This window comes from Chamaea fasciata, unplaced genomic scaffold (assembly GCF_029207755.1).
Source record: "Chamaea fasciata isolate MVZ Bird 193981 ecotype frontalis unplaced genomic scaffold, bChaFas1.0.hap1 SCAF_715, whole genome shotgun sequence".
NCBI lineage: Eukaryota > Metazoa > Chordata > Aves > Passeriformes > Sylviidae > Chamaea > Chamaea fasciata.
Window position 1 is genome coordinate 18,820 of NW_027094800.1, and position 21,602 is coordinate 40,421.

Sequence of the window (21,602 nt, forward strand, 5' to 3'; positions counted from 1 at the left end):
GGTGGGTTCCTGGTGGTCCCTGTAGGGTTGGGATGGGTTCCTGGTGGGTTCCTGATGGGTTCTTGGTGGGTTCCTGGTGGTCCTGTAGGGTTGGGATGGGTTCCTGGTGGGTTCCTGATGGGTTCTTGGTGGGTTCCTGGTGGTCCTGTAGGGTTGGGATGGGTTCCTGGTGGGTTCCTGATGGGTTCTTGGTGGGTTCCTGGTGGTCCTGTAGGGTTGGGATGGGTTCCTGGTGGGTTCCTCATGGGGTCTGGGGGTTCCTGGTGGTCCTGTAGGGTCAGGATGGGTTTCTGGTGGGTTCCTCAGGGGTTCCTGGTGGTCCTGTAGGGTCAGGATGGATTTCTGGGGCATTCCTGGTGGTCCTGTGGGAATCAAAACAGGTCCCTGGTGGGTTCCTCCCGGGTTCCTGGTGGTCATACACAGGTCGGGATGGGTTCCTGGTGGTCCCTGTGGCCTGCAGGCCATTATCTGTCCCCTCACGGTGACCCCACAGAACTGTCCCCCCCTCCTCCCCAGGACCCTTCTCTCCTCAACAACCGCGTCCTGCTCCACCACGCCAAGGGTGGCACGGTCATCGCCCGCCAGGGTGACCAGGTGGGTGCTGAGGACCGAGGGTGGCAGGCTCCACCACGCCAGGGCGACCAGGTGGGGACTGTCACCTCCTCCTACCTCGTGGTGGGGCAGAAACACAAAACCAGAAGGAGCCACCTTGGTGCTGATGGTGGTGGCACCACCCGAGGTGACCTCAGCAGGTGACAGGAGGTGACATTCATGGTCCACCACACCAGGGTGACCATGTGGGGACTGTCACCTTGTCCTACCACACACAGTGGGACAGTAAACCCCAGAAACAATTGAGAACCAGAAGGAGCCACCATGGTTCCTGCTGGTGGTGGTGGTGGTGGCACCACCCGAGGTGACCTCAGCAGGTGACAGGAGGTGACATTCATGGTCCACCACACCAGGGTGACCATGTGGGGACTGTCACCTTGTCCTACCACACACAGTGGGACAGTAAACCCCAGAAACAATTGAGAACCAGAAGGAGCCACCATGGTTCCTGCTGGTGGTGGTGGTGGTGGCACCACCCGAGGTGACCTCAGGAGGTGACAGGAGGTGACATTCATGGTCCACCATGCCAGGGTCACCTTGTCCTACCACACACAGTGGGACAGTAAACCCCAGAAACAATTGAGAACCAGAAGGAGCCACCATGGTTCCTGCTGATGGTGGTGGTGGTGGCACCACCCGAGGTGACCTCAGCAGGTGACAGGAGGTGACCAAGCGCCCTTCCCCCGGGGCAGGACGTGAGCCTTCACTTTGTCCTCTGGGGCTGCCTGCACGTGTACCAGCGCATGATCGACAAGGAGGAGGACGTGTGCCTGTTCCTGACGCAGCCCGGCGAGCTGGTGGGACAGCTGGCCGTGCTCACCGGGGAGCCCCTCATCTTCACCATCAAGGCCAACCGCGACTGCACCTTCCTCAAGATCTCCAAGTCCGACTTCTACGAGTGAGTTCCGGGGCCTTCCGTGTCCTCGGGGGAGGGGGGGGGGTCACCGGGACGTGAGGTGGGAGCGTCCCCGTGGTGTCGTGGTGGATCTCCAGAGCTTCGTGGTGCTGCTTCCCGTGAGCTCCGGGGGATCCAGCAGCGCTTTGGGGTGGTTCCATGGCACCTTGGGGTGGTCCCACATCACCTTGGGGTGGTCCCGCATCTCCTTGGGGTGGTCCCACATCACCTTGGGGTGGTCCCACATCTCCTTGGGCTGGTCCCACGGCACCTTGGGGTGGTCCCACATCTCCTTGGGGTGGTTCCACGGCACCTTGGGGTGGTTCTCCATCTCTTTAGGGTGGTCCCACATCACTTTGGGGTGGTCCCACATCTCCTTGGGGTGGTCCCACATCATTTTGGGGTGGTCACACATCACCTTGGGGTGGTCCCACATCATTTTGGGGTGGTCCCACATCTCCTTGGGGTGGTTCACCATCTCTTTGAGGTGGTCCCACATCCTTCAGTGTGGTCCCACATCTCCTTGGGGTGGTCCCACACCACTTTGAGATGGTTTTCCATCACCTTGGGCTGGTTCTCCGTCTCTTTAGGGTGGCCCCACATCACTTTGGGGTGGTCCCACATCACTTTGAGGTGGTCTCATGTCTCTGGGATGTTCCCACATCCTTCAGTGCGGTCCCACATCATCTTGAGATGGTTTTTCATCTCCTTGGGGTGGTCCCACATCACCTTGGGGTGGTCCCACATCACTTTGGGGTGGTCTCACGTCTCTGGGATGGTCCCCCATCCTTCAGGGTGGTCCCACATCATCTTGAGATGGTTTTCCATCACCTTGGGGTGCTCCCACCACCAGACCACCTCCCCAAGGAGCCCTCCCAACCCCCCGCTGCGTTTCCAGCGCGTCCCAATCCGTCCTCTTGGTTCCCCCCCACCCGCGGCCGCCCTGCGGGGTGTCCCCACCTCCGCGGGGTGACATTCCGGTGTCCCCACGGTGGCCCCGTCCCCCGCAGGATCATGAGGGAGCAGCCCAGCGTGGTGCTGAGCGTGGCCCACACCGTGGCCGCCCGCATGTCGCCCTTCGTCCGGCAGATGGACTTCGCCATCGACTGGATGGCCGTGGAGGCCGGCCGGGCGCTCTACAGGTGAGTGACCACGCCCGGGTGGCCACCTCAGCTCGAGGTGGGCCACCAGGGACAGGGGGACCAGCTGGGTGGTGGGGACTGTCACCTCCTCCTACCTCGTGGTGGGGCAGAAAAACCAGAAGAACCCACCTCGGTGCTGCTGGCGGTGGTGGTGGCACCACCCAGGGTGACCTTGGGAGGTGACAGGACGTGACCGTGGCTCGGTCCGCCACGCCAGGGTGACCGGGTGGCTTTTGGGGACCGTCACCCCTCGTGGTGGGACAGAAACCCCCAGAAACAGAGGACCAAAAGAACCCACTGAGATGCTGGTGGTGATGGTGGCACCACCCAGGGTGACCTCGGTGGGTGACAGGAGGTGACAATCGCCACCACGCCGAGGTGACCGGCTGGGAGCTGTCCCCTGAGAGGGCCACCAGGTCTGCCACAAGCGTTGTCCCCAGGCAGGGTGACAAATCCGACTGCACCTACATCGTCCTCAACGGGCGCCTGCGCTCCGTCATCCAGAAGGGCAGCGGCAAGAAGGAGCTGGTGGGCGAGTACGGCCGTGGTGACCTGGTGGGCGTGGTGAGTGTCACCTCGGGGACACCCTGGGGACACCCTGGGGACACCCTGGTGACCTCCGCGGCCTGCTCCTGCAGGTGGAGGCGTTGACCAGGCAGCCCAGGGCCACCACGGTGCACGCGGTGAGGGACACGGAGCTGGCCAAGCTGCCCGAGGGCACCCTCAACAACATCAAGAGGAGATACCCACAGGTAGTCCCCGGTGTCACCTTCTGTGTCACCCTCTTTGTCACCCCCCTGCGGTGTCCCCGCGACCTGGCTGGTGGGTGTCACTCTAATTAAAACCGGCTTAATGAGGGAGTTAATGAAGGTGTTGGAGGAGAGTGGAGGAAGGGGTGGTGGCACCTGAGGTCTTCAAGGATGGGGCTGGTGGCACTGAAGGTCCCTAAGGGTGATGCCACCCGAGGTCTCCGAGGACAGACGGTGGTGGTGACACCCAAAACCTCCTGGAGGACACTCCTCAGGGGTGTGGTGGCCATCCGTGTCCTCGTCCCCACAGGTCGTCACCCGCCTCATCCACCTCCTGAGCCAGAAGATCTTGGGGAACCTCCAGCAGCTCCGCGGACCCTTCGCAGGTGGGACTTGGGGACAGCTCTGCTGGTCCGGTGACCATCACCGGAGCTTCGCGTCCACTTGTGTACGTCCACCTAGGGTCTGGCCTGGGCATGGCCTCCAGCTCGGAGCCCATCAACCCCACCAGCAACCTGTCCACGGTGGCCGTGCTGCCCGTGTGCGACGAGGTGCCCATGGCGGCCTTCACGCTGGAGCTGCAGCACGCGCTCAACGCCATCGGTGAGTGACCGCGGCACGGCGACCACGGCGTGGTGGCTGTGCCACGTGGTGGCCTGGCCTGCTGGTGGTTGAAGCCCCAGGGGGTGGTCTTGGCCGTGGTGGCCATCGTGGAGGTGATGGTGGCGTGGTGGCAACCGTGGTGTGGCGAGCACAATGTCACGGCGTGGAGGTGACCGCAGAGTGATAGTGACTATGGCGTGGAGGTGACCACAGCCCCATGGCGTGGAGGTGACCATGCCCTGGAGATGACCACAGCCCCATGGCGTGGAGGTGACCACAGCCCCATGGCGTGGTGGTGACCATGCCCTGGAGATGACCACAGCCCCATGGCGTGGTGGTGACCACAGCCCCATGGCGTGGTGGTGACCATGCCCTGGAGATGACCACAGCCCCATGGCGTGGTGGTGACCACAGCCCCATGGCGTGGTGGTGACCATGCCCTGGAGATGACCACAGCCCCATGGCGTGGTGGTGACCACAGCCCCATGGCGTGGAGGTGACCATGCCCTGGAGATGACCGACGCTCTGTGACACAACACTGACCATCACCCATAGATACCCCCAGCCCACCCCACTGACCACTCCTCACCTCCGCAGGCCCCACGCTGCTCCTCACCAGCGACATCATCCGCGCCCGCCTGGGCTCCTCGGCTCTGGAGAGGTAATCGTGGTGGTCGCCATGGCATGGTGGGTCATGTTGGCCATGGTTGGGTCATGGTTGGGTCATGGTGGGTCATGGTGGGTCATGGTGGGTCACGATTGGGTCGTGGTGGGCCATGGTGAGTCATGGTGGGTCATGCTGTCCATGGTTGGGCCATGGTTGGGTCATGGTGGGCCATGGTTGGGTCACGATTGGGTCATGGTGGATCATGGTGGCCATGTTAGATCACAGTGGTCATGGTGGGTCACGGTGGCCGTGGTGGATCACGGTGGGTCATGGTGGTCATGGTGGGTCACGGTGGCCATGGTGGGTCACGGTGGCCATGGTGGATCACGGTGGGTCATGGTGGGTCACGGTGGTCATGGTGGGTCACGGTGGCCGTGGTGGGTCACAGTGGTCATGGTGGATCACGGTGGCCATGGTGGATCACGATGGTTCACGGTGGTCACGGTGGGTCACGGTGGCCATGGTGGGTCACGGTGGGTCACGGTGGCCATGGTGGATCACGGTGGCCATGGTGGATCACGGTGGGTCATGGTGGGTCACGGTGGTCACGGTGGGTCATGGTGGGTCACGGTGGGTCACGGTGGTGACGGTGGGCCGCGATGGGCCACGATGGAGCACCCGTGACCGCGGCTGAGCAGCGCGGCGTCCGGCAGCATCCAGGAGTACCGGCTGTCGGGCTGGCTGGCGCAGCAGGAGGACCTGCACCGCATCGTGCTCTACCAGACCGACTGCACCCTGACGCCCTGGACCCTGCGCTGCATCCGCCAGGCCGACTGCGTGCTCATCGTGGGGCTGGGCGAGCAGGAGCCCGCCCTCGGGGAGGTGGGACACGGGGACAGGGGACAGGGGCCAGGAGCCCGCCCTCGGGGAGGTGGGACACGGGGACAGGGGACACGGGGACACGGGGACAGGGACAGGGGGACAGGGGACACGGGGACAGGGGCCAGGAGCCCGCCCTCGGGGAGGTGGGACACGGGGACAGGGGACACGGGGACACGGGGACATGGGGACACGGGGACAGGGGGACAGGGGACACGGGGACAGGGACACGGGGACAGGGGCCAGGAGCCCGCCCTCGGGGAGGTGGGACACGGGGACAGGGGACAGGGGCCAGGAGCCCGCCCTCGGGGAGGTGGGACACGGGGACAGGGGACACGGGGACACGGGGACAGGGACAGGGGGACAGGGGACACGGGGACAGGGGCCAGGAGCCCGCCCTCGGGGAGGTGGGACACAGGGACACGGGGACACGGGGACAGGGACACGGGGACACGGGGACAGGGACAGGGGGACAGGGGACATGGGGACAGGGGACACGGGGACAGGGACCAGGAGCCCGCCCTCGGGGAGGTGGGACACGGGGACACGGGGATGCGGGGACAGGGACAGGGGACACGGGGACAGGGACAGGGGGACAGGGACCAGGAGCCCGCCCTCGGGGAGGTGGGACACGGGGACATGGGGACAGGGGACACGGGGACACGGGGACAGGGACAGGGGGACAGGGGACATGGGGACAGGGGACACGGGGACAGGGGCCAGGAGCCCGCCCTCGGGGAGGTGGGACACGGGGACAGGGACAGGGGGACACGGGGACAGGGACAGGGGAACACAGGGACAGGGACACGGGGACACGGGGACAGGGACAGGGGGACATTGGGGCAGGGGGACACGGGGACAGGGGGACACGGGGATAGGGGGACGGGGGGACACGGGGGACACGGGGACAGGGGGACATGGAGACAGGGACATGGGGACAGGGGACATGGGGACACGGGGACAGGGGGACATGGGGACAGGGACAGGGGGACAGGGACACGGGGCGGGGTGACCACGAGCCCGCCCTCGGGGAGGTGGGACACGGGGACACAGGGACAGGAACATGGGGACACGGGGACACGGGGCGGGGTGACCACAAGCCCGCCCTCGGGGAGGTGGGACACGGGGCCAGGGCCGTGGCGGTGAGCCGGGGGGTGACACAGGGCTCTCCCGGGGTGTCCCCAGCACTCCGCGGGTGACGGCAGCCCTCGGTGGCCGTGCTCCGGCGGTGTCCCCACGCTCTGGGCGTGACACCGGCCCTCGGTGGCTGTCCCCACAGCTGGAGCAGATGCTGGAGAACACGGCGGTGCGGGCCCTGAAGCAGCTGGTGCTGCTGCACCGCGAGGACGGCGCGGGCCCGGCGCGCACCGTCGAGTGGCTCAACATGCGCACCTGGTGCTCGGGCCACCTGCACCTGCGCTGCCCGCGCCGCGTCTTCTCGCGCCGCAGCCCCGCCAAGCTGGTGAGGTTCCCCTCCCCGTCCCCTCCCTCGCCGCCCTCCTCAGGGGTCGGCCCCGTCGCCGCGTCACCCACGCCGGTGTCCCCACGGCGCAGCGGGAGATGTACGAGAAGGTGTTCGAGCGCAGCGCCGACCGGCACAGCGACTTCTCGCGCCTGGCGCGCGTCCTCACCGGCAACACCATCGCCCTGGTGCTGGGCGGCGGCGGCGCCAGGTGGGCGGCACCGTCACCCTGTGTCCCCCCTCCCCGGCGTCCCCGTGTCCCCATGTCCCCGCTTCCCCTGTCCCCACACCTTCCTCCCACCCCCTGTGGTGCCCACAGGCCCCTGGTTTTCTCGGATTTCCCCGATTTCCCCGATTGTTCCCGATTTCCCCGATTGTTCCCAATTTCCCCGATTGTTGCCAATTTCCCCGATTGTTGCCAATTTCCCCGATTGTTCCCAATTTCCCCGACTGTTCCCAATTTCCCCAATTTCCCCGATTGTTCCCGATTTCCCCGATTGTTCCCGACTGTTCCCAATTTCCCCGATTGTTGCCAATTTCCCCGACTGTTCCCAATTTCCCCGATTGTTCCCGATTTCCCCGATTGTTGCCAATTTCCCCGATTGTTGCCAATTTCCCCGATTGTTCCCAATTTCCCCGACTGTTCCCAATTTCCCCAATTTCCCTGATTGTTCCCAATTTCCCCGACTGTTCCCGATTTCCCCGATTTCCCCGATTGTTCCCAATTTCCCCGATTTCCCCGACTGTTCCCGATTTCCCCGACTGTTCCCTATTTCCCCGATTGTTCCCAAGTTCCCCAATTTCCCCGATTGTTCCCAATTTCCCCAATTTCCCCGACTGTTCCCGATTTCCCCGATTTCCCGACTGTTCCCAATTTCCCCGATTGTTCCCAATTTCCCCAATTTCCCCGACTGTTCCCGATTTCCCCGACTGTTCCCGATTTCCCCGATTTCCCCGACTGTTCCCAATTTCCCCGACTGTTCCCGATTTCCCCGACTGTTCCTGATTTCCCTGATTGTTCCCGATTTCCCCGACTGTTCCTGATTTCCCTGATTGTTCCCGATTTCCCCGATTTCCCCGACTGTTCCCAATTTCCCCGACTGTTCCCGATTTCCCCGATTTCCCGACTGTTCCCAATTTCCCCAATTTCCCCGATTGTTCCCGATTTCCCCGATTTCCCCGACTGTTCCCGATTTCCCCGATTGTTCCCGATTTCCCCGATTTCCCGACTGTTCCCGATTTCCCCGTTTGTTCCCGATTTCCCCGACTGTTCCCGATTTCCCCGATTGTTCCCGACTGTTCCCGATTTCCCCGACTGTTCCCGATTTCCCCGACTGTTCCCGATTTCCCCGATTTCCCGACTGTTCCCGATTTCCCCGATTGTTCCCGATTTCCCCGATTGTTCCCGACTGTTCCCGATTTCCCCGATTGTTCCCGCTTTCCCCGATCCCCCGATCCCCCAACTCCCCGTTCATTCCCCCACCTCTCGGTGCAGGGGCTGCTCTCACATCGGGGTGATCAAAGCCATGGAGGAGTCGGGGATCCCCATTGACCTGGTGGGGGGAACCTCCATCGGCGCCTTCATCGGCGCGCTCTACGCCGAGGAGCGCAGCGCCGTGCGCACCAAACAGCGCGCCCGGGAGTGGGCCAGGGTGGGGACGCTGGGGACATGGGGACGCTGGGGACATTGGGACACTGGGGACACTGGGGACATGGGGACACTGGGGACATTGGGACATGGGGACACTGGGGACATGGGGACACTGGGGACACTGGGGACATGGGGACATGGGGACATGGGGATACTGGGGACATGGGGACACTGGGGACATGGGGACATTGGGGGACATGGGGACACTGGGGACATGGGGTCACTGGGGACATGGGGACACTGGGGGCATTGGGGACATTGGGGGACACTGGGGACACTGGGGACATGGGGACATGGGGACATGGGGACATGGGGACATGGGGATACTGGGGACATGGGGACATTGGGGGACATGGGGACACTGGGGACATGGGGACACTGGGGACACTGGGGACATGGGGACATGGGGATACTGGGGGCATTGGGGACACTGGGGACACTGGGGACATGGGGACATTTGGGGACATTGGGACACTGGGACATGGGGACATGGGGATGCTGGGGACACTGGGGACATGGGGATACTGGGGACACTGGGGACACTGGGGACATGGGGACATTGGGGACATGGGGATACTGGGGACACTGGGGACACTGGGGACATGGGGACACTGGGGACACTGGGGACATGGGGACATGGGGATACTGGGGACACTGGGGACATGGGGACATGGGGATACTGGGGACATGGGGACACTGGGGACATGGGGACATTGGGGGACATGGGGACACTGGGGACATGGGGTCACTGGGGACATGGGGACATTGGGGACACGGGACTGGGAGCGCACGGGTTTTCTCTTTTTTTTCCCTTTTTAATTTTTTTCCCCTCCTTTTCCTTCCTCTTCTTTCTCCATTTCCGTTCTTCATCCTGTCCCTTCCTCCTCCTCCTCCTCTTCCTCCTTCATCTCCATTTCCTCCTTCTCTTGTTCCTTTTTTTTTTCCTTTTTCTCCTTTTTATGAGCTCCTCTTCCTCCTTCTCCTTCTTTCTCTTCCTCCTCCTCCTTCATCTCCTTCCTCATCCTCCTCCCTCTTCCTCTTTCTTTTCCTCCTCCTCCCTCTCTTTCCTCTTTCTTCTTCACCTCCGTCCTCCTCCTTCTCCATCCATTTCCTCCTCCTCCTTCATCTCCTTCTTCTTCCTCCTTCTGCATCTTCTTCCTCCTCCTCCCTCTTCCTTTCTTTTCCTCCTTCTCCTTCATCTGCTCTTCCTCCTTTATCTCCTTCTTCCTCTTTCTTCCTCTCCTTCCTCTTCCTCCTCCTCCTTCATCTCCTTCCCGCTCCTTTTCTCTCCTTCCTTTTCTTCCTCCTCCTCCTCCTCCTCCCCCAGTGCATGAATTCCGTTTTTGAGACCGTCCTGGACCTCACCTACCCCATCACCTCCATGTTCTCGGGCTCGGCCTTCAACGCCAGCATCAACCGCGTGTTCCAGGACAAACAGATCGAGGTGTGTCCCCTTGAGGGGATGTCCCCAGGGTGTCACCCGGCCCCTGGACCCCTCCCCGGTGTCCCCAGGGTGTCACCCAGCCCCTGCTGTCCCCCACAGGACCTGTGGCTGCCCTACTTCAACGTCACCACCGACATCACGGCCTCGGCCATGCGCGTGCACACGGACGGTGAGAGCTCCTTGGGGACGCCTTGGGGACACCTTGGGGACACCGAGGACGCCGCAGGGGTGGCTCCAGGAGCCGCCGGTGCCGCCTTGGGGACGTGGGTGGGGTGGGGAGGGGACAGCTGGGGCTGCATGAGGCGCTAACAACCGCTGCTGACCACTAACACCAGTAACAACCCGTGAAGCGGCGGTGGGGACATCAGGGGACGTGGTGGTGGCGGTGGGGACATCGAGGAGGTGTGGTGGGGACGGTTGTGTTGGTGGTGGGGACGTGGTGGTGGGGACGTGGTGGTGGGGACATTGGGGACATCGTGGTGGTGGGGACATCGAGGAGGTGTTGGGGACATGGTGGTGGGGACACGGTGGTGCTGGTGGTGATGAGGACAAGATGGTGGTGGTGGTGGTGGTGAGGACATGGTGGGGACATCACGGTGGTGTTGGGGACGTCTTGGTGGTATTGGGGACGTGATGGTGGTGGTGACGGGGACATCTCGGTGGTATTGGGGACGTGATGGTGGTGGTGACGGGGACATCTCGGTGGTGTTGGGGACGTCTTGGTGGTATTGGGGACGTGATGGTGGTGGTGATGGGGACATCTCGGTGGTGACGGGGACATCTCGGTGGTGTTGGGGACGTGATGGTGGTGGTGACGGGGACATCTCGGTGGTGTTGGGGACGTCTCGGTGGTGACGGGGACATCTCGGTGGTGTTGGGGACGTGGTGACGGGGCCATCGTGGTGCTGGTGGCCGGGGACCTTTAATGCTGGTGGCTTGTCCTTTGTCCCCGCCCGCCGCCGGAGCTCACCTGGGACATTGAGCCGTCCACTCGGCCACCGCGCTGCCCGTGTCCTCCGCCCCTCGTCCCTCCTTTCGCTGACCCTCTAACCCCCGACTAACCCCCGCTGACCCCCGACTAACCCACCCCAGTCCTCTGCTGGCCGCTGATGTCCCCAACCTTCGCTGTCCCCGCGTCCCTGGGCGGTCCCCGGTGGCCGTGACCGTGTCCTCTCCGTCCCCAGGCAGCCTCTGGCGCTACGTCCGAGCCAGTGCCTCCTATACCCCCTACCTGCCTCCGCTCTGCGACCCCAAGGACAGCCACTGGCTGGTGGACGGCTGCTATGTTAACAATGTCCCAGGTCAGCACCCCGAAAAACCACCAGAGAACCACCAAAACCAGTGAAAAAACCCACCAAAAGGCCGCCCCAAAACCACCGAGAAACTCAACGAAAACCCACTCCAAAACAGCCAAAAAAAAAAAAAACCCCCGCCCCGAAACCGCGATGAAAACCACCGAAACCGTCCCAAAAACACCCACCAAAACCACCCCAAAGTCGACAAAAAAAACCACCAAAAAAAACCCAGCAAAACCACCCCGAAACAGCCAAAGAGAACCACCGCAAAAAAGACCGAGAAACCCACCCCAAAACCACAATGAAAACCACCGAAACCGCCCCCGAAACCACCAAAACCGTCCCCGAAACCACCAAAACACCCACCAAAACCACCCCAAAGTCAACAAAAAAAACCACCCCCAAACCGACAGAAAAACTGCCGGGAAAAAAAAAAAAAAAAAGACGAAACCACCCCAAAAACCCACCGAATAACCCACCAAAAAACCCACCAAAAAAACCCCCCTCAAAACCACCAAAACAACCACCCCAAACCCAGCGAAAAAACCTACCAAAACCACCAAAAAAACCACCAAAAAACCCACCCGAAAGTCATGAAAAAAAGACCAAAAAACCACCAAAAAAAACCCCTCAAAACCACCAAAACAACCACCCCAAACCCAGCGAAAAAAACCTACCAAAACCACCAAAAAACCACCAAAAAACCCCACCCTAAAGTCATGAAAAAAAGACCAAAAAACCACCAAAAAACCCACCCGAAAGTCATGAAAAAAAGACCAAAAAAACCACCAAAAAAACCACCAAAACCCACCCCAGAACCACCTCCAGCCAGTCCCCACCACCAACCGGGGCGCACCGGGCCTTCCTCTGCTCACCACCGTGCGGTTCTTCGGAGCCCCGTGGCGTGGCAGACGCGTCCCGGCGTCGCCGTGGGCGTGGGACGGCCGTGGGTGCCGGGGCGCTGACGGCGTCTCCCCCGGTCGCGTTTTCGGCGCCGGTTTCTCCCGGCGCCGGCGGCGCCCGGCCGCAGGTTCTCTTTGGCGTTACGTCCGCGCCAGCATGACCCTGTCGGGGTATCTGCCCCCTCTGTGCGACCCCAAGGACGGCAACCTCCTCATGGACGGGGGTTACATCAACAACCTGCCAGGCAAGTGCGGCACGGCGGGCGCGGGGAGGGGGCTCGGACGGACCGACGGACCGACGGACGGTGGTCTCGGTGGTCAGCCGTCGCCTGCCGGTGGTTTTTTGGTTCCTCCCAGTGTTGGGGGGGGGTTTTTCTGGAACGTTCCGTGGTTTTTCATGGTCAGGATCCGTCCATCTTCATTTTTTCTTGGTGCCTTTTACACAGATGGATTTTCCAGAAGGTTCCATGGACCTTCATGGTCAGGATCCGTCCATCTTCATTATTTCCTGGCGCCTTTTACGCGGATGGATTTTCCAGAAGGTTCCGTGGACCTTCATGGTCAGGATCCGTCCATCTTCATTATTTCTTGGCGCCTTTTCCACGTTGGATGGATTTTCCAGAAGGTTCCATGGACCTTCATGGTCAGGATCCGTCCATCTTCATTATTTCTTGGCGCCTTTTACACGGATGGATTTTCCGGAACGTTCCGTGGACCTTCATGGTCAGGATCCGTCCATCTTCGTTATTTCCTGGCGCCTTTTCCACGTTGGATGGATTTTCCAGAAGGTTCCGTGGACCTTCATGGTCAGGATCCGTCCATCTTCATTATTTCCTGGCGCCTTTTCCACGTTGGATGGATTTTCCAGAACGTTCCGTGGACCTTCATGGTCAGGATCCGTCCATCTTCATTATTTCTTGGCGCCTTTTCCACGTTGGATGGATTTTCCGGAACGTTCCGTGGACCTTCATGGTCAGGATCCGTCCATCTTCATTATTTCCTGGTGCCTTTTCCACGTTGGATGGATTTTCCGGAACGTTCCGTGGACCTTCATGGTCAGGATCCGTCCATCTTCATTATTTCCTGGTGCCTTTTCCACGTTGGATGGATTTTCCAGAACGTTCCGTGGTTTTTCATGGTCAGGATCTGTCCATCTTCATTATTTCTTGGCGCCTTTTCCACGGATGGATTTTCCGGAACGTTCCGTGGACCTTCATGGTCAGGATCCATCCATCTTCCGTCATCTTTTGGTTTCTCCAGAACGTTCCATGGCTTTTCCTGGTCAGGATCCGTCCATCTTCCATCATCTCCTGGTGGTTTTTCCATGCCGGGCATTTTTTTCCAGAACGTTCCACGGTTCTCCACGTGCAGGATCCATCTTTTGTCCCTTTTCCATCATCTCTCGATGTCCTCGCTGCTGGTCACCCTCTTGGGGCATCTCCACCCTCTGTCACCTCCTGGTGTCACCTCCTGGTGTCCGCATGCTGTTGACCACCCTCCATCCCGTGTCACCTCCTGGAGGTTACCTCCTCCATCCCTGGTGACCTCCAAGGCCACTGTCCCCCCTGGTGACCTCCCCACACCACTGACCATCTCCTGGAGGTCACCTCCTCCATCCCTGGTGACCTCCCCACACCACTGACCATCTCCTGGAGGTCACCTCCTCCATCCCTGGTGACCTCCCCACACCACTGACCATCTCCTGGAGGTCACCTCCATCTCTGGTGACCTCCAAAGGCACTGACCACCTCCTGGAGGTCACCTCCTCCATCCCTGGTGACCTCCAAGGCCACTGTCCACCCTGGTGACCTCTCCACACCACTGACCATCTCCTGGAGGTCACCTCCTCCACCCCCGGTGACCTCCAAGGCCACCGACCGTCCGTCCGTCTCTCCCCGCAGCCGACATCGCGCGCAACATGGGCGCCAAGACGGTGATCGCCATCGACGTGGGCAGCCAGGACGAGACCGACCTGTGCAACTACGGCGACTCCTTGTCCGGCTGGTGGCTCCTCTGGAAACGCCTCAACCCCTGGGCCGAGAAGGTCAAGGTGGGCCTGACCACCAGGTGACCTCTGGGGACGCCAGGGCATGGTGGGGATGGTGGTGGTGTCCTCCAGGAGGTGACACGGGACGGAGGGTGGGCGCTGGGAGGGGGGACACCAGAGGACACCGAGGGACAGCGGAGGTCACCAGGGGACACCAGGGGACGAGGCCAAGCTGGAGGAGATGGCTCCGGGCTGGGGGAGGGTGGTCGTGGTGCTGGGGGACGTCGGGGGGTGGTGATGATGGTGACGACGGTGACGACGATGGCGGTGGCGGTGACGATCGTGATGATGAAGATGACAAAGGTGACGACAACGACGACGATGACGATGACGGTGGTGATGATAACGATGATGGTGATGGTGACGATGACCCAGTGACGATGACAATGAGGACAATGACAATGACAATGATGATGGTGGTGATGATAAAGATTATGATGATGGTGACGATGACCCAGTGACGATGACAATGAGGACGATGACAATGACGATGATGATGGTGATGATGATGACGATGATGGTGATGGTGACGATGACTCAGTGACGATGACAATGAGGACGATGACAATGACGATGATGGTGGTGGTGATGATAACGATGATGGTGATGGTGACGATGACCCAGTGACGATGACAATGAGGACAATGACAATGACGATGATGACAAATGACGATGACAATGACAATGACGAGGAGGATGATCGCGATGACGACGATGGTGAAGACAGTGACAATAACGATGATAATGGCTGCGACAACGACCACAATGACGATGACGATGACGGAAATGACGACGATCGTGATGATGACAACGACGAGGACCCGCCGGCCACGCCCCCAGCGTCCCTTTCGGGCAGGTGCCGGACATGGCGGAGATCCAGTCGCGCCTGGCCTACGTGTCGTGCGTGCGGCAGCTCGAGGTGGTCAAGTCCAGCTCCTACTGCGAGTACATCCGCCCACCCATCGACCGCTTCAAGACCATGGACTTCGGCAAGTTCGACGAGATCTACGTGAGTCGGCGCCGGGGGCGCCGGGCCGGGGGAGCGCCGAGGGGTGGGATGGGGGGCTTGGGTCGTCCTTGGGGGTCTTTGGGTCATCCTTGGGGGCCTTTGGTCGTCCTTGGGGGTCTTGGCTCATTGTGGGGGGTCTTTGGTCATCCTTGGAGGTCTTTGGTCATCACTGGGGGGTCTTGGGTCATCATTGGGTTTCTTCGGTCATGGTTGGAGGTCCTTGGTCATCCTTGGGGGTCTTTGGTCATCGTTGGAGGTCCTTGGTCATGGTTGGAGGTCCTTGGTCGTCCTTGGGGATCTTTGGTCATGGTTGGAGGTCCTTGGTCATGGTTGGAGGTCCTTGGTCGTCCTTGGGGATCTTTGGTCATCCTTGGCGGTCTTTGGTCATCCTTGGGGGTCCTTGGTCATCCTTGGAGGTCCTTGGTCATGGTTGGAGGTCCTTGGTCATCCTTGGGGGTCTTTGGTCATCGTTGGAGGTCCTTGGTCATGGTTGGAGGTCCTTGGTCGTCCTTGGGGATCTTTGGTCATCCTTGGCGGTCTTTGGTCATCCTTGGGGGTCCTTGGTCATCCTTGGAGGTCCTTGGTCATGGTTGGAGGTCCTTGGTCGTCCTTGGAGGTCTTTGGTCATCCTTGGGGGTCCCTGGTCATCCTTGGGGGTCCTTGGTCATCCTTGGAGGTCCTTGGTCATCCTTAGAGGTCCTTGGTCATCCTTGGGGTCCCGTGGTCATCGTTGAGGGTCTTTGGCCATCCTTGGGTGTCCTTGACTCTCGGTTGAATGATGTTGACCCTCCCTGGGGTGTCCTGGGCCGTCCTGGGGGTCAGTCCAGGCCGCTGACCGCTGACCGCTGACCGCTGACCGCTGACCGCTGACCGCTGTCCTGTGCCCAGGACGTGGGCTACCAGCACGGCAAGCTGGTGTTCGAGGGCTGGAGCCGCGGCGACGTCATCGAGAAGATGGTGAAGGATCGACGGTCGGCCGACTTCTACGAGAGCAAACGCATGGACGTGAGCCGGGGACACCTGGGGGGACGTGGGGACACACCTGGGACAGCTGGGGACACCTGGGACACACCTGGGGACACCTGGAGGGATGTGGGGACACACCTGGGGGGACGTGGGGACACCTGGGGACACACCTGGGGACACCTGGGGGGACGTGGGGACACACCTGGGACACCTGGGGACACACCTGGGGACACCTGGGGGGACGTGGGGACACACCTGGGGGGACGTGGGGACACCTGGGACACATCTGGGGGGACGTGGGGACACACCTGGGACAGCTGGGACACACCTGGGGACACCTGGGGGGACGTGGGGACACACCTGGGACAGCTGGGACACACCTGGGGACACACCTGGGACAGCTGGGACACACCTGGGACACACCTGGGACACACCTGGGGACACCTGGGGATACACCTGGGGACACCCTTCCCTGCCCCACTCCTGTCCCCTCTGTCCCCTGGGGATGCTCAGGTGTCCCCTCACCTGTCCCCTCACCTGTCCCCTGTGTCCCCTCAGGTGCTCACCTGTCCCCTCACCTGTCCCCTGTGTCCCCTCAGGTGCTCACCTGTCCCCTCACTGTCCCCTCACCTGTCCCCTGTGTCCCCTCAGGTGCTCACCTGTCCCCTCACCTGTCCCCTCACCTGTCCCATGTCCCCTCAGGTGCTCACCTGTCCCCTCACCTGTCCCCGTGTCCCCTCAGGTGCTCACCTGTCCCCTCACCTGTCCCCTGTGTCCCCTCAGGTGCTCACCTGTCCCCTCACCTGTCCCCTCACCTGTCCCATGTCCCCTCAGGTGCTCACCTGTCCCCTCACCTGTCCCCTCACCTGTCCCCTCACCTGTCCCCTCACCTGTCCCCGTGTCCCCTCAGGTGCTCACCTGTCCCCTCACCTGTCCCATGTCCCCTCAGGTGCTCACCTGTCCCCTCACCTGTCCCCTCACCTGTCCCCTCACCTGTCCCATGTCCCCTCAGGTGCTCACCTGTCCCCTCACCTGTCCCATGTCCCCTCAGGTGCTCACCTGTCCCCTCACCTGTCCCATGTCCCCTCAGGTGCTCACCTGTCCCAGCGCCGGTTTCACGGACCTGGCCGAGATCGTGTCGCGCATCGAGCCCGCCCAGCCCTACCTGTCGGACGGCTACGGCGACGGTGACAGCGGGGACGGGGCGGGGACATCGCGATAGGGGCGGGGACATCGCGATAGGGGCGGGGACGGGGCGGGGACATTGCGACTAGTGAGGGGACACCTCAGGGGTCTCAGATTTGGGTCTGGGGGCTCAGATTTGGGGTCTGGAGGTTCAGATTTGGGGTCTGTGATCTGGATTTGGGGTCTGGAGGTTCAGATTTGGGTCTGGGGTCTGGGATTTGGGGTCTGGGGGTTCAGATTTGCATCTGGGGGTTCAGATTTGGGGTCTGGGGGCTCAGATTTGGATGAGGGGGTTCAGATTTGGGGTCTGGGGGCTCAGATTTGGGGTTTGGGGGTTCAGATTTGGGTCTGGGGTCTGGGATTTGGGGTCCGGGGTCTTTTGGGGTCTTTTGGGGTCTGGGATTTGGGTCTGGGGTCTTTTGGGGTCTGGGATTTGGGGTCTGGGATTTGGGTCTGGGGTCTTTTGGGGTCTGGGATTTTGGGTCTGGGGTCTCAGATTTGGGTCTGGGGTCTGGGATTTGGGGTCCGGGGTCTTTGGGGTCTTTGGGGTCTTTGGGGTCAGGGCTCTGACCCGTGGCCGTGGTCCCCCAGAGGAGTCCGATTACCTGACCGAGTTCGAGGACGAGGGCCCCGAGTCGCTGCGGGGCGAGGAGGACGCGGCCGAGTGGGGCAGCGCCGAGGCCGTGAGTGCCCAGAGCGGGGACCCCAAAACACCGGGGGACCCCAAAACACCGCGGGGACCCCAAAACACACCGGGGGGACACCGAAAACACCGGGGGGACCCCAAAAACACCGCGGGGACCCCAAAAACACCGGGGGACCCCAAAACACACCGTGGGGACCCCAAAAACACCGGGGGGACCCCAAAAACACCGGGGGACCCCAAAAACACACCGGGGGGATCCTAAAAACACCGGGGGACCCCAAAAACACCGGGGGACCCCAAAACACACCGGGGGGACCCCAAAACACCGGGGGGATCCCAAAAACACCGGGGGGACCCCGAAACACACCGGGGGGACCCCGAAAACACACCGGGGGGATCCCAAAAACACCGGGGGGACCCCAAAAACACACCGGGGGGATCCCAAAAACACCGGGGGGACCCCAAAAACACACCGGGGGGACCCCAAAACACCGGGGGGACCCCAAAAACACACCGGGGGGACCCCGAAACACACCGGGGGGACCCCGAAAACACCGGGGGGACCCCAAAACACCGGGGGGATCCCAAAACACACCGGGGGGATCCCGAAAACACCGGGGGGACCCCAAAAACACCGGGGGGACCCCAAAAACACCGGGGGGATCCTAAAAACACCGGGGGGACCCCGAAACACACCGGGGGGATCCCAAAAACACCGGGGGGACCCCGAAACACACCGGGGGGACCCCAAAACACCGGGGGGACCCCGAAAACACCGAGGGGACCCCAAAAACACCGGGGGGACCCCAAAACACCGGGGGGACCCCGAAAACACCGGGGGGACCCCGAAACACACCGGGGGGATCCCAAGAACACCGGGGGGACCCCAAAAACACCGGGGGACCCCAAAAACACACCGGGGGGACCCCAAGAACACCGGGGGGACCCCAAAACACACCGGGGGACCCCAAAAACACCGGGGGGACCCCGAAAACACCGGGGGGACCCCAAAAACACCGCGGGGATCCCAAAACACCGGGGGGATCCCAAAACACACCGGGGGGACCCCGAAAACACCGGGGGGATCCCGAAAACACCGGGGGGACCCCAAAAAACACCGGGGGGACCCCGAAAACACACCGGGGGGATCCCAAAACACACCGGGGGGACCCCAAAAACACACCGGGGGGACCCAAAAAACACCGGGGGGATCCCAAAAACACCGGGGGACCCCAAAACACCGGGGGGACCCCGAAAACACCGGGGGGACCCAAAAAACACCGGGGGGATCCCGAAACACACTGGGGGGATCCCAAAAACACCGGGGGAACCCGAAAACACCGGGGGGACCCCAAAACACACCGGGGGGACCCCAAAAACACCGGGGGGACCCCAAAAACACCGGGGGACCCCAAAACACACCGGGGGGACCCGAAAACACCGGGGGGACCCCAAAACACACCGGGGGACCCCAAAAACACCCGGGGACCCCAAAAACACCGGGGGGACCCCAAAAACACCGGGGGGACCCCGAAACACCGGGGGGATCCCAAAAATGGGGGTTCCCTGTGTGTCCCCAGTGTGTCCCCAAGGTCCGCCGTGTGTCCCCCATGTGTCCTCAATGTCCCCAATGTGTCCCCCAATGTCCCCCGTGTGTCCCCAGTGTGTCCTCAATGTCCCCAGTGTGTCCCCCATGTGTCCCCAGTGTCCCCAACGCTGTCCCCATGTGTCCCCAATGTGTCCCCCGTGTGTCCCCAGTGTCCCCAAGGTGTCCCCAAGGTCCGCCGTGTGTCCCCCATGTGTCCTTAATGTCCCCAATGTGTCCCCCAATGTCCCCAGTGTGTCCCCCATGTCCCCCGTGCGTCCCCCATGTGTCCCCCGTGTGTCCCCAATGTCCCCAGTGTGTCCCTGATGTCCCCCGTGCGTCCCCCGTGTGTCCCCCGCGTCCCCAACGCTGTCCCCGTGTGTCCCCACAGGAGGAGGACAAGTCCCTTCGGCGCCGCCCCAGCGTGGCCGGGACCCCCCCGCCCCCCCCCGCCGACCCCGACGGCTTCTGAGGGACCCGGGGGGTCCCCGGTGATGTCCCCAAGCCGGGGGTCCCTGCCCCACCCCCCCGTGCTGGCACTTTCCAACGGCTCCCAGGACCCCCGATGTCCCCTCAGTGTCCCCGGGGGGGATTTTGGGACCCCCGATGTCCCTTCAGTGTCCCCGGGGGGGATTTTGGGACCCCCAGTGTCCCCTCAGTGTCCCCGGGGGGGATTTTGGGACCCCCGATGTCCCCAATGTGTCCCCGGGGGGGATTTTGGGACCCCCGATGTCCCCTCAGTGTCCCCGGGGGGGATTTTGGGACCCCCAGTGTCCCCAATGTGTCCCCGGGGGGGATTTTGGGACCCCCAGTGTCCCCAATGTGTCCCCGGGGGGGATTTTGGGACCCCCAGTGTCCCCTCAGTGTCCCCAACCCCCCCCGCGCTGTTGCACTGTCGCTCCCCCGGCCGGCCACGGGGGGGCGCTGCTGTAAATGTTCCTTTTCCCGGTTTTTTTTTTCTTTTTTTTTTTAACGGTTCTTATTTAAATCCATGGCTGGATGGGCTCTTGATTAATTATTAATTATTAATTATTAATTAATTATTAACTCTCGCTTCTTGATTTTTTTTTTTTTTTGTGTGTGTTTGGGTTCTTCTTATCGGGATGGTTTGAGGCGTTTTCAGTTAAAAACTGGTGGTGACGATTGGGGGGGGAAAAAAAATGGGAATAATGGGAAAAATGGGAACGGAAAAATGGGGAAAAAAATAGGAAAAATGGGATGGGAACAGGTGTGGAGCTCCTCGCTTCCTATTGGCTCTCGCGCCTGTCAATCACGGCGCTCAGCCAATTAGCGCCCTTGCTGGGCCGGGCCTTACCCCGAGGCCGCGGCGCTACCGGAGCGGCTCCCGAACGGATCCCGGGGCTCCCGAACGGATCCCGGGAATCCGGAGCGGCTCCCGAACGGATCCCGGGGCTCCCGAACGGATCCCGAACAGTTCCCGGGGCTCCCGAACGGATCCCGAACGGATCCCGGGGGTCCCGAACGGTTCCCGGGGCTCCCGAACGGATCCCGGGGATCCCGAACGGTTCCCGGGGTTCCCGAACGGTTCCCGGAGGTGCCGAACAGTTCCCGGGGGTCCGGAGCGGTTCCCGAACGGTTCCCGGGGTTCCCGAACGGTTCCCGAACAGTTCCCGGGGCTCCCGAACAGTTCCCGGGGCTCCCGAACGGTTCCCGGGGGTCCGGAGCGGTTCCCGAACGGTTCCCGGGGGTCCCGAACGGTTCCCGGGGCTCCCGAACAGTTCCCGGGGGTCCGGAGCGGTTCCCGAACGGTTCCCGGGGCTCCCGAACGGTTCCCGGGGGTCCCCGGCCGGGGGTTACCGCTCCCGGTGCCGCCGGTAATGAAATTTGGGGTCCCCGGTGCTTCCCCGGCACTTCCGGGCGCTCGCAGCTCCCGCGTTTTCACCTGAGGCGGCGGCTCCCGTC

The 21,602-nt window shown here is 62.0% G+C and overlaps 1 protein-coding gene across 1 annotated transcript in view; it reads left to right on the forward strand.

Moving 5' to 3' along the window:
* LOC136305862 (patatin-like phospholipase domain-containing protein 6) overlaps positions 1–20,888 on the forward strand; it is a 30,149-nt gene extending 9,261 nt beyond the window's left edge. Inside the window, 21 exon segments of the mRNA XM_066209181.1 lie at positions 517–594; positions 1,305–1,510; positions 2,518–2,649; positions 3,090–3,213; positions 3,288–3,401; positions 3,709–3,784; positions 3,861–4,001; positions 4,599–4,662; positions 5,322–5,490; positions 6,767–6,949; positions 7,042–7,160; positions 8,445–8,601; positions 9,928–10,044; positions 10,144–10,213; positions 12,370–12,486; positions 14,143–14,291; positions 15,145–15,297; positions 16,186–16,302; positions 17,354–17,450; positions 18,040–18,131; positions 20,071–20,888. Of these exon segments, the coding sequence (XP_066065278.1) occupies positions 517–594; positions 1,305–1,510; positions 2,518–2,649; positions 3,090–3,213; positions 3,288–3,401; positions 3,709–3,784; positions 3,861–4,001; positions 4,599–4,662; positions 5,322–5,490; positions 6,767–6,949; positions 7,042–7,160; positions 8,445–8,601; positions 9,928–10,044; positions 10,144–10,213; positions 12,370–12,486; positions 14,143–14,291; positions 15,145–15,297; positions 16,186–16,302; positions 17,354–17,450; positions 18,040–18,131; positions 20,071–20,151 (2,556 nt within the window). The 3' untranslated portion in view covers positions 20,152–20,888.
* The last annotated feature ends 714 nt before the right edge of the window (positions 20,889–21,602 follow it).